The sequence below is a fragment of the Athene noctua genome, chromosome 10 (assembly GCF_965140245.1).
Source record: "Athene noctua chromosome 10, bAthNoc1.hap1.1, whole genome shotgun sequence".
In the NCBI taxonomy this organism is placed as follows: domain Eukaryota; kingdom Metazoa; phylum Chordata; class Aves; order Strigiformes; family Strigidae; genus Athene; species Athene noctua.
The window spans coordinates 7,566,212-7,579,484 of record NC_134046.1 but is presented as its reverse complement, the minus strand read 5'-3'; the positions used below and the strand labels follow the sequence as shown (position 1 = coordinate 7,579,484).

At 37.4% G+C, this 13,273-nt stretch overlaps 1 protein-coding gene across 1 annotated transcript in view; it reads left to right on the top strand.

Moving 5' to 3' along the window:
* Positions 1-13,273, top strand: part of SUCLG2 (succinate-CoA ligase GDP-forming subunit beta) — a 139,710-nt gene that overhangs the window by 56,257 nt on the left and 70,180 nt on the right. The window contains exons 3-4 of the mRNA XM_074914568.1: positions 7,581-7,680; positions 7,809-7,899. Coding sequence (XP_074770669.1) covers positions 7,581-7,680; positions 7,809-7,899 — 191 coding nt within the window. The remainder of the gene's footprint in view (positions 1-7,580; positions 7,681-7,808; positions 7,900-13,273) is intronic.

The window sequence follows — 13,273 nt, the reverse complement described above, 5'->3', positions numbered from 1 at the left end:
CTATGGAGTTTAAACAAGCATATCCAATGAACAATTTTAATGTGAGAACTATTTTTTAGGATCCCTCCCTTAATGTGCATATTTTTCCGTACATTATAGTGGTGCTGCTGGATCTAGTGAGTCTCCTTTTGCTGTATAAGTAATTTATCAGGTTTAACTTAAACGTAGGACATGTGAATACTTGATTACTTTTACTCTGAGAAGGCTTAAGAGTGCAATATTAAGAGTGAGCTTTACCTTAGCTTTAAAATTTTTATCACCTCTGAAGTGTGTAGTAATGGTTATGAAAGCAATTAATAATAGTAGTGACAGAATCAAGAGACTGACTAATTTATCATTATAGATTTTAATGAGGCTTATAATCTAGCAATAAATATACAATATATTCAAAAGTATGGAGTTATAAAAAGGATGATTTATTTAACTTTAATTCTAAACTAGTCTGAAAACCAAAGGTTGTAGAAACCAGGCATTTAAGAACATAATTCTTTTTGATGTTACAGAGCAGAAAAATGAAAATAATAGAGAAGAGCATTTAAATCAAAATGAAAAGGGGGAAAAAAAAATCAGTTGTTTAACTTCATTCTGAAGACCTTTAAGCACACCAATAGTTATGTTGATGTGGGAGGTATCTTCTTGTGGACAGCTTCTTTTTCTCATCTCAATCTGTTTACTTGGCAGAGCGTGGGAACTCTCAGACAGTGCATCCCTGGAGCTCTCAGAAGCTGGGGAGCAGTGGAAGTGGTAGCAATACTTGTTCCTTGGGAAGAGTTGTCTCAGATTTCGGAGCAAGTACATGTAAAGAGACCCAAAGGTGAAATCAAGAAAAGTTATTACAGCAACTTTAAGATTCAGTGTTCAATTCAGGAATTAGGCTTTATTACCATTTTTTATTATTGTATGATCTTTCTTATAACTTTTATTTATCTCCCTTCTTTCTTTTGCTGTAGTAAGTATACTAGAGTGTCTCTGGACAGAAGTATTGTTAAAAGGTGATGAGCACCTGACAGGATCTTGCCTGAGCAGGATAACAGGATGGCTGAAATTTGGAAAATTAATTATAGCCAGTCTTTCCCAAAGGGAAGCTAGAAACTCAGGTTGTCATTAAAACAAGGAAGAAGTAAGTAACAATAGAACAGGATGGATGAGATCCCCAAAAGTAGGTTTCCTTACTGTTGAATCAGCTAGAGGTAGGTTAAAAAAAAGGCAAAACAACCCAAACTTCGCCCTTTCAGGGCTTGTAAGGAGAACTCCATGTTTTTGAAGATAAACTCTGAGCTGCAGAGATGCAGTTTGGGAAAAGTTACCTAGAACCTGTTGTGGATGAGAGTGTTTCAGATTGCTTAAAGAATCACCATCAAAGGTATTAGCAAAAGTGATTTTATTATGATGATGTAAAAGTAGGACTTCAACTTTGATGGCAAAGTTCACTCTACATGGAAGAAAGATACAAAGGAAAATCAAGTTAGAATTGATTTAGAGTGATTTGCAGAGAGCTGAGATGCAAAAAGGCAAGGGAGACTGTCTCAATGTTCAGAGTGGACCCTCTTGCTTTCTGAACTCCTGATGGAGCTTAGGTGCAGCTAGATGCAATCTTAGTCTGCCTTGGTCAGTGGCTTATGGCTAATGAGAGAGTTACGAAGGGTAAGGAAAACCTCCCGTTGAGTATCGAGGTTCAGAATGGACTCCCTTGCTTTCTAAACTTCTCAGAGAAGAGTCTAGGTGCGGCTGGATCCAGACTTAGTCCCAGACTTGGTCAATGGTTTATGTCTGAGGGAATGAATACAAAGGGGAAGGAAAACCTCCCGTTGAGTCACGAGGTTCAGAATGGACCCCCTTGCTTTCTAAACTCCTTCTTAGAAAGGAGTCTAGGTGCGGCTGGATCCAGACTTAGTCCCAGACTTGGTCAACGGTTTATGACTAATGGGAGAGGTACAAAGGGTAAGGAAAACCTCCCGTTGAGTCACGAGGTTCAGAATGGACCCCCTTGCTTTCTAAACTCCTCCCCAGAGAGGAGTCTAGGTGCAGCTGGATCCAGACTTAGTCCCAGACTTGGGCAACGGTTTATGGCTAATGGAATTGGCTATTAGTCGCTTACTGAGGATCTGTTGCAAATAAGGTGTCTCTCTGCCTCGGTGAGGAAGGATTCTTAGTCTCAGGTAAGGGATGTCAAACCTTGAGAGGCGTCCCTGCTCAAGGGGAGAGTCACCTGGCGTGCAGTCCACTTGCAATTCAAGGAGCACTCGAACTGGGCTCATCCAAGGATCTGTCATTGGTAGAAGATCTCGCTGCCTCGAGGAGCCACCTTGAGAGGCGTCCCAGCTCAAGGGGAGATCACCACCGTGCAGCCACGCTGCCTAGCAGGGAGAGCTCGGAGAAGGCTCCCTTTGGCTCTCATATTTATGGGATTAAGTGGTTGGCTCGTAGTCAAACTGCATACGATGGGAGAGGTATGCACCAGACTCCTTGTACCCACAGCTTACTTTCTTCCTTGATAAATGAGTCCTGGAAAAAAACACCTGCTTTTCATGTGTTAATCGCATGATCAGTGATCCAAGCTCATATGCCTCGATGCTCACTGGGTCACTCTGCTCCTTTGTGGGTTTTCTTGAGGAGTTCTTGGCCCAGCTCAGGCCTTTACCTCCTTCAGAGCCTGTACAAAACAACTGCAAGTGTGGGTAAGGGTGAGTCACAGCCCTTACAGGACACCTGAGCATTTGCAGCTTTGCATCAACACTGGTGAATAAACTGAAGCAGCAACAGCATGTAGGCGTACTGGGTTTTGTTGATATCTTTATAGTTCTTGTGCTATCCAAAATGAAGTATAATTGCTGTCAGAAAGTGTCTGCAATGTCTGCCTTGTTTTCCTCAACTCCCATGTTATGAAAGCTCAATTATAAAGCAGAGTAGGGGAAAAAAAAACTTGCTTTGGGAAGAGAAGCACTGAATTCAGTGCTCTGTTTTAGGAAATCAGTGTCCAGCATAGGTGGCTGGGAGGTGGAATTGGTCATCCAGTGGGAGTCCCAGCCAGTCCTTAGTGGAGTAATATTCCAGAGAACCATGAAAAAGGTTGTGACTAAAGCTTGGGTGGCCAAAGGGAACCTTAAAGTTGCACATGTCCAAGCATAACAGAGATTTGTGTCCCTCACTGGAGTCTTTTATCAGGTAAATACATCATTAGATTGGCCTCTGTCTCTGTAGAAGTGGGGAGTTTGGAGGTGGTTGTAGATTCATGTACTCCACCTTGCTCATTTGGGACTTTGGGAAGGAGGATATGCTTGAAGAGTTGTGCTCATCAAGCACACCTTAATGACATTAGGTAAAGAAGAGTGACTAGCAGAGTTCTTGAAACTAGTTAGTATCTGCCAAGCCACACTGGACTGGGGTCCTCCAGTGTGTACGTACTGAAGGATGGAGGAGCCTTGTTAATCTCAGCTACCTTTGTGGAAACACTTCTCTTGTGTTTATAAACTCAGTGTTTATGCTCATGTTTGGGTCAGTAAGGAGACAGTGCTTCTCTAAGACATTGATTTAGTATGTCCTCAGTTTGTCTTCGTTGCACTGCTCCCGTGGCACTGGGTCGCTTCTATCTATTTTGCAATGTGTACTAAGCTCATCACAAGAGACATCGGTGCATTTTCCAGTGACGCCTTGCTGTTGCTGCAGTACTTATGGTGCTGCCGGAGTTTGGAGTCAACGCTTCTGTGATCAGTTGCCTTCCACTGGGGTAAAAAATACACTGAAGTAATACTGAATCAGATTCTGCATTTTTAAAAAGAGGTACAGACGCTAATTAATTTTCACAGAGCCCCTGCAGGTACAGAAGCCGAACTGCTGAAAGTTGCATGGTGAGATAGAAACACGATTAGGATTTCATGTGAGACCTCCTCCCTTTCAGTCCCATGCTCTAATTCTGTAGTGTAGGATGCCTTGCCAAAGTAGTCCTGAGTACTCTCTGATAGAAAATCCTTTGTTCATAAACAGGCAAGAGTGAGGCCTATTACCATGCAGTCTTACACTCTGTTCTTTACAGTAGTTTATTTTTGATAAGCTGTAACTGTACTTTTTAACACGCCTAATTTGCACTCACACAGTCGTATCAATAATAATGGAAAGTTGTTCACAGGTAATAAATTAGCATACCATATAACTAGCAGAACTATGGTTCTCAGTATATTGTTTCATGATCAAGAATTCAGTAGTTAAATATACACAGCAGTGGGCTGAGAACAAGCTGTTCATTTTTGCTGCAAGCAGTACCAGTGGACCAGAGTAATCATAGCTCCCAAAAGCAGGACTGATTTTATTGATTTTTAAATAGGCTTTCATTATACAACTGAGCCTGTTACAATTGCGAGGAGTATCGCTTCCATTTGTATTCACAGCACTGACTGAAGGGAAGGGGATGTATGGTTGAATGCAATGTAGAGGATGCTCATTCCTTAGAGTGTTATATTCTGTTCTGCTGAAACATCTGAATTTATTTAAAAGAAAAGTACTTCAGGCTTTTTTCCTATGTGGTTAGATTTATTTTTTTTTTTTAGAAAAGTGATTAGACTCATCTATAGTTGTGAAGTTTTAAACTTTCAGGACTTTTCTGAGGAGTAAAGGTCTTGCTTATTTACTGGCATCTGACTTAGGGACAAGATGTATTTTGCTCCATTTTTTAAAAGGATCCTTTTGAAATCTTCATATGTCTCTTTTTCTGTAGAATGTTAAAAAGTCAACTATAAGATCCAGTGAATAAACTCTTAAGTCTGAGATATTAATGTATTCAAGTTATAATTAGTTAAGAACACATGCTGTTACCAGAAATTTGTCATTAATCTGCATGGAGCAGTTTGCAGCTATTTGCTGCTGAATTAGTGACACTTAAAAGCATTCTTTTTTTGTATTGTTTTGAACGATAAAAAAAAAAATTAGAACTCTGACAAAAAAATTCTATGCACACTTAAGAAGCAGTCTGTTTTGTTGTTGGGGTTTTGTTTGTTTGTTTGTTTTTTAATTTACATAAAGGCTTGTCAGTCAGTGGACACAAACAGAAGTTCATTGGAGCCTTAACTACCAAATGCAGTGCTGTTGAAAATGTTATACTATACTTCATGGTGATGTAAAGACATGTTGCTTGTGCTAGGTTCTCTTCAAATCCAATATTTATAACTACACAGCCCAGATTAAACATTTTTTCCAGTGTTACTACGGCAATTTGGAAGGGTGCTAATGGAAATTAATTCAGCTTTTTGTTTTTAATGGGTTTAATACTGATTTTGCATACTGCTTTTTAGATTATTTATTTGTTTTTATTAGAGCCTACAAGTGGAGGTGAATAATTTCATATATTCCAGTTAAAACCACATTTTTCTTTTGGGATAGTCTTTCATAACATAATTTGAGATTTCAGGCAGGAGGTAGCATAAAAACTGTGTGAGCATTTCTAGAAATCAGCTCTTGAAATAAAATGGTGATGTTAAGTAGTGAATCAGCTTGGTAAGTACTAAATGATCAAGCCTAGTTATTGTAAAGTAAGATCTGGCTGGTTTACTTCATTTTACAGAGCTTGGGCAAATAACTATTGAATTAAATTGCTTCCTGTTGGTTTCCCCCAGGGCAAGACGAACCTGCTGTACTGTGCTCTGCTGAGCTGCTGTATTGATTAGTTCTTCAGGTCTAATCTTTACAAGGTTATACTACTTTCTAGTCTGTTTATTTATGTTTTGATAGTTATTTCTCTGAAGTTATTGTACAGCCTTGATAGTCCTCTAATGGGTTATCAGAATGTCCACATTAATTCATTTCTCTAACTTCATTTGTTGTAGCCAAAGAAATGATCAGCACTGATGTAGTGTGCTGGTTAGCAGTGAGGGTAATGATCAATCACTAATTGATACCACATATCACTTGACAGTCAAAACTCACCTTGCTGGGATGGTTGCCACCTAAAACTGATCTAATTAAATGCTTGTAGCATCTTTTAACAATATTATATTAGATTCTTTATGACAGTAGCTATTGTGATTTTAGAGTTTGCTGATGCAGGTTGGAAAGTAATTTAGAGTTTTAATTCATCTTAATAATTTGTATGCTTAGGAAACACGTGATATAAAACTTTTTGTTGCATTTAAATTTCCTTGTTATCTGCCTTGCACTGACATGAATAATAGGGAGCCCAGAATATGAATATATTGGAATGCATGAAGCATTTTCAAGGAGAGTGTTTCTACGGTTCAGAATGATACATGTCAGATGTTACTAAATGGATAAACATGAGGAGGGATTTTGCTTTGAGAAGCTTGGAAATCAGGCATCTCTTAGTACAGTACCTCCAACAGCTGTGTTAAAAATGCATTTATGTCTTAATTCAGGAAATAGAATATGTATTTCATAATATTTATTCTATCCTAAGTTCCAGTGTTTTTTCTAGTTGCTGAAATTTATTATAATGGAACTTTGAAATGAGGCTGTGTCAGAGCTGGTCTGCACCAAAAATTGCCATGCCTCCAAACTTATATTTAATCATCTGTAAAATGTTTTTATGTAATACAAGCCTAGATAGAAAGCCTATGTTTGTTTGAATGAAAGTATCCATATCCTCTGTGCCACTTAAACAGGAAATTTGTCAATTTAGCAACAAATTCTCATGCTTTCTTGCATACTTGCATAGAATATTGTGATTCAGGGTGTGACCTAGTCCAAACATCACTGAAACCAGAGGTCTCCACAGACTTCAGAAAAGGGTGACAGCGTTAGCCTTTTCTAGGCATGCTTAATGATATCTTTAATATTGGGATCTCAGACTTTGCAAAATACCTGGCAGTATTACGATAAATGTGCAAAGTGACAGTACTCAGTAAACTTCTCACAGGCACCTGGCAGGTCTTTATGATTCAAGAAGCTGCTGTGGTGTATATGGAGCTGCAGAGATCATGAGTTATGTTTTTGTTTGTATTTTTTTTCTGTTCCCATTTTCTCCCCTGTTTTATTCCGTAAGGATGTCAGGACTGCCTTCTGTTTGGAACACAGGTCGTGGTGCAATTGCTTTTGTCACTGTCCTGCTGCACTTTCTTTTTACTAAGGTACTGTTGCACTCTGTTTGCCAAAGATTCAACTGATGCTTCAGAAACAAATAAATATGTTTTCACAACTACTGCCCTTGCGGTACACTTATCTGCCCTTTGGAGGTAGAGATTTATTCTTTTAGGACATTTTAGGACACGCTTACATGGGTTTAGAGCAAGGAATGAAATTTGTTTTCCTTCATGACCATTTCTTTGTTGTTCGTTCAAGACAAAACATGATCTGATGCATGTTTTAAAAACAATGCCAGAGTGTAAGCTGTCATACTCTATGCTGGCTATGTGGTTTGATGTGCACGCCATGTAGCATTAATGGCATGGTTTTGGTCTTTTCTGCAAGGTTGTTTTATAAAAAATGCTGAATTGACTCTTGTTTCATTGCTCACTAGCTATGGAGAGCTTCTCCTTGTTTTTAAAGAGTCTAACCTGGAAATATTTTCTATACTTACACTAAGAAGCTCAATAAATAACACACAATAGAATATCAATGTGTTTTCTCTTTTATAGAGGCAAAGGAAATTGTTCTGAAGGCACAGATTCTGGCTGGAGGGAGAGGAAAAGGTATTTTCAATAGTGGATTGAAAGGAGGAGTTCATCTAACTAAAGAGTAAGTCTTTAAAACTGAGAAACTATAAATAAATTACTTATGTTGTAATATTTAAGCTGTTTACAATAGCGATGTGACTGCTTCTTTTAATACCCTTCAAAAAACTAACCTTTTTCCTTTGTTTATAGCCCTAAGATTGTTGAACAGCTTGCTAAACAGATGATTGGGTACAATCTGTCAACAAAGCAGACTCCAAAGGATGGTGTGACAGTTAAAAAGGTAAGATTTTTGCCTCTTCAAAGTTAAGAACTATGTTCAGCTGCAATTTTGCATTAATATGCTGGGATGTATCACGTAGATTATTTTTTTTCACTCCTTCTCCAATGCCTGATTAATTTCATCTAGTTGATGGAAGAAAAAAAAAAAAGTTACTTTTTCTTTCTTTGTTTGTATGTATTTTGTCTATCAATTTCAGCATACCTACTGGTGAAAAAATAAATTCATTTCTGCTACCTGTGTTGAAGGGAATCCTTTGTCATCAGTCCATCCTTCATCAAATACGTACTAAATGCTAGCATAACTGTATATAGCATTAACAGTACATGTTTATGAACAGTTTGCTTAGAGGAGTAATATATATTTGATCACCTGTACTAATAATATTATCCATATTTCATTCACCCTCAGCTTTGGGAAACTGTTATTAAAGATGGTGACAGATGAATTTCATAGAATCATAGGATGGTTTGGGCTGGAAGGGGCCTTTAAAAATCACCTAGTCCAAGCCTCCTGCAATGAGCAGAGACATCTTCAAGTAGATCAGATTGCTCAGAGCCCCGTCCAATCTGGCCTTGAATGTTTTTGGGGATGGGACATCTACTACCTTTTTGGGCAACCTGTTCCAGTGATTCACTACCCTCATCATAAAAAATTTCTTCCTTACATGTAGTCTGAATCTACCCTCTTTCACATTAAAACCATTACCCTTGCCCTACCGCAACAGGCCGTGTTAAAAAGTTTGTCCTCATCTTTTTTATAAGCCCCCTTTATGTATCGAAAGATTTGCATAAGAATGATCTCAGTTTAAAAAAAGGTGCCTAAAAGTAGATTCTTCCTAACTTCTTGCGGATACGGAGTAAAATGAGGTCATGGTAGTGGCTCAGCTAGTATGTGGTCATTCACTTACCTAGGATGGTGCATGCTGCAGGGTGCCAAGATTCACTTCAGCATAAATGTATTGCTCTAAATAATTGGCCTAAATAAGAGAAATGTAGATAGCCCTTCAGCAAGATTCTCCTTTACATTAGCAAAATTCTCTAAGTGAGGAAATCCTTGCCTATCTACTCTATATATTTTTATCTCTTGCTTTGTGTTACTGAGCAAGGATCTTCATACAGGTACGTAGTCAAGAGCCACACTCTGTTTGATGCCAGGAGATAATTTGGCATGAGCTGAAAAGAGCTGCAGTTCACTTTTAATATATTGTGAACAGCTTGGTATATTAGCATAAAAGGGGAACACCTGTTTGGAAAGGTACTGTTTAATGAGGACTGGAGGAAGGTGATCAGGTGGTTCTTCTCTTGGGGAGCAAGGAGAGCAGATTAGCATCACTCCTCATCGTTGTTTTGTAGAAAGAAATACTAGATATTAAAAAGAAGGACCAGTATTACCATTAAGGCATGTCTGTCAGAGATCATGATAATACTAAGAATATTAAAAAAGGATATACATTTCTCCTATTAAGGCACTCTGCTTTGAAAAGTTTGTATTGTGAAAGCAGCTTTCTTTTATAAATTCTTTGGGTTTATTATTTTGCCCTAGTTGCCTTATTTTGAATATATCAATACAGGAAATTTCACTCTTTTGTGTGAGTGCAAGTCTGTTCATTGATTTAGATAGTTCTGAAAAAGAAACTTTGATTTTCTTTGAAATTGATATAAATGAAAGAAATGTATGGGTGTTGGAGTTTTTGAAATGGATTATTCAGAGGATTTATATTAAGATGACTTTTGTACCATGTATAGAATAGCTATAGAAGACTTAACTTGTAATTGCTTTCCTCCTCGTCCACACCTTGCTTGTATGAAAAACAATGTGCGAAGAGTAAGCAGCTAGGGCATATGTGAAGTTTAAGGTGAAGTTTGCACTACTGAACTTCGGATATTTGTTTTGGTGGTAGAGGAAAGTATACAGCCTTGATAGACTCTGCATTTTTCCTTTGCTATAGAGTTACATGGAAGCTTTTCAGGACACAGCTTGCAGGTATTTGAACATTAATATATGGTAAACCATTGTGATGCTTTTCATTGGGAGAAGCTGATCATCTATTGTCACAGACTTCCATTCTGAATATAGAGTTGGTTTTTAAAAACCCTAAGCCAATTTATATCTTCATCACGCACACATGTAACACTAGTAGTATGTTTTATATTTTTGGTGTCGAGATCTTCATTCTTGCTAATTTATGGTAAGAGCATACACCCTGTTTTAAATTAATTATATAACAGTTTGGCCAATGGTATGCTAATGTTTTCACCATTGCTTATTAGATAGTGAAGAAAGCATGTTTAAAATTATGCATCTAGGTCATTAAAAGACCATTTCCCAGAAAAACTAAGGTCTTTTAAAAGTGTTTATGTTTTCCAAAGTTAGCTCACTCAGGGATCTTCAAAGTAGTTAAAGGAGTTGAAGCATTCTGGTTTGTAGTGTAAGGACTGCAATGTCAAACACTGAAATTTTCATCAAGGGGTAGACTACAGTAACATGATAAAAATTTTAAGTTTAACCATGTCTAGGATATAATTTAATGCAGTGCACAGAAAATGCCAGGCAGACTCATCAAGCTTGCTAGGAGCAGTGGGAAGTTGAGACTTAATAGCTGGCATTTTTGTTCTGTTTCAAGGCATATGCTTTCCCTGCATGTGTGCATAAGAATATGTGTGTGTACATGCACTTAAAGAAAATCACAGTTCAGGAATTTAAAAAAAAGGCACGTTTGTAGGGTTTTGGTTTTTAAAACTTCTTGGTGTTTTGGAAAGTTTGAGTGAACTCATGTTTTAAAAAATTTTGTTAATATATTTTCAGAAGGAAAATAGTTATTAAGTCACTTTCTGTGAGGCGATCAATAAGCTAGTGTCAAGTCAAAGAGTGGAGGTCTTTTACATGTATTTTTAAGAAAGAAATAAAAGATACAAATTTTCTAGAATTAGAGTAATTATGGAACAGAAAATGGAGTTTTCAGCTTGCTTTCTCAGCTTGTGCACCTACTGCACAATTTAAAGCATGATTTAAATGTTATTCTTAGATAAATAGCAGTCTCCTCAGTTCCTTTGTAACTTGGAAGCTATTTTGTGAGTTTACATAGAATCCTCTTATGGCAGCTTGGAATTTGGAGAGCCTGGTTATCTGAGAAGACATTCTTCTCTTATCATGACAACCTGAGAATTTGCAACCTGTGTTTTCTCTCCAAGCAATAACAGAATTAACATTTTGAATATTTGATTCTGTATAAAAGAGCTGTTATAGTTACCCTCATGAAATCAGATGTGTGAGTTAAACTTCAGGTTATGAGTTGTTTTTATGAAGGAAAACTTGAAGCTGTCAGGAAGTTTTAAAGAAAACTGATTTTTCCTCAGGACATTTTAAATATAAACCTGATGGGGTAAACAGATAATGATGCTTCACATTCTTTATCATAAGCAAAACAGACAAAATGTGAGAAGAGTCAATAGTCTGTAGATTCAATTTCAGTACTCTTAACTCTTCATTAATGTGTTTGTGTTAGATTTGTCAGGTGAATGATAGGTAGAATTTAACATAAAAAACTTAAAGACCTTGAACACCAATTTCCCTGGTTTTGCTCTGCATCAAACAGGGAGGATGGTGAAGGCAAGTAACTGGGTTTTGTTGGGAGAAATAAGAGATGTTGCACAGTCTGACAATTCTTACTCTACAGTCAGCTTGCCTACTACAAAGTAGCTGGACTCTCAATAGTTTTGTGAATTAAGACAGAGATGTATTTGATAATGTTGACATGGTTAATTAGCAATAGTGAGGACAATCACTTGGGTTGGAAATAGCAGTTGAAGATACCTGATTTAATAATGTAAGTTCCACCTGCTGTGCTTGCAAATGTATTTCTCAAGAGTCGTTGAGTGGATTCCCATCCTAAGTCTGGCCCTGATCCTGAGCACCGTGGAAACTGTGTGAACAGCTCACACAAGGTCCAGTAGGACTAGTTGGTTTTATTTGACCTATGTCTAAAGCAATTAACTCACATTTTTCAGATACGTTGATGCAGAATATGTAAGAAGGTGAAAACATGCATGCAGGTAAAAAGACTAATAGTCGCAAATGAGTGATGCTTGCAATATCTTTGCTTGTTAATTTGTCAAACCTTGGCAGGTAGCTGAGCTATGTTTCTGAAGTTGGCTTTTAGCTTCCCTTTATAGTAGCCTAAAATAGGCAGATGCTTTGAAGTAGTACAGTAGTTTTCTACATTCTTAGTTGTCTCCTTCACCCTAGATTTCTGTAGCTTTTGAGCAGTTACTTATTTGAACTATTCCTTGACATCACCCTATGTTCTATGAATAAAGCAAGTTAGAAGTAGAAGGAAACAAAATTACTATACAGCAAATTTCTTCCAAGTCAAAAAAAACCCCAAACCCATAAAGAAATAGCATCTTTCCTTCCATTCTGAGCACAGAGGGCTTTATTTAATTGCTTGTCTCTTAGTTTTTTTTCTGTTCTGTTAAGATGTACAGCCAGGCAGAAGGTACATACCTTCTCTCTTACTGACTCCGGAATAGAATGTCAAAAAAGTGACTTGGGTAAGAGTATAGTGCATCTTGCTTGTTCATAGTCCTTGAACTATAAAAAGCCCAGGAATATTTATTTGATGGAATACATCTTGCCGGGTAGGCAGAGTTTTAAGACTGCACATGTATACATGCCTCTTGCATCTGAAGAGTTTGAATTGCTGACTGATAGAATGAATTTCACCTTATGTTTCATTCAGAGTGATGATCTTTGTCTACAATCATTGCTCCAAACCGTCACTTTGTAAACAGACCATGTTCAAAAGACATTGATACTGAATCCTTCTTAATTATATTAGTCTTAGGGAAGTGATTTTCCTATTTCCACTACTTCCATTGAAAGACAGGAAAGAGTAGCTCTGCTAAGGAAGAATATAGTTGATTGTTGTAAGGAGAAGCTATAGTGCTAATTAAATTGCAGAGGAGGCTGCTCAACTTCCAGGTTGAAAAGCAAAACTGTAGTGCAGAGCAGAACTACAGTCTTTGCACCTGAGATTATGGCACCTGTTATGATCACAAGGAAAAATTAGTAATGATCATAGGCAGATTTTTTTTCTTCTTAAAATGAAGAACATTTTGGGGGAATTTAGTGTTCTTGCATCAAAGCATAGTTCTGTGAGGCCTTTGCCAAGTGTAAAACTACTTAATCTCTGAAATTGCTTCAATAGCTATTGTTGAAGTGTTGCAAAAATTGACAGTTCAGATGAAAATGAAGTTACTGTAATACCGTAATGGAAAGAACTTTGACTTTGGCATGGTTTTGGGAGGAGAGAAAAAAATGTAACAAAGAATTTATATGGGCTATTTTCCCCCCAATTTTAATGTGAGTACTTCTA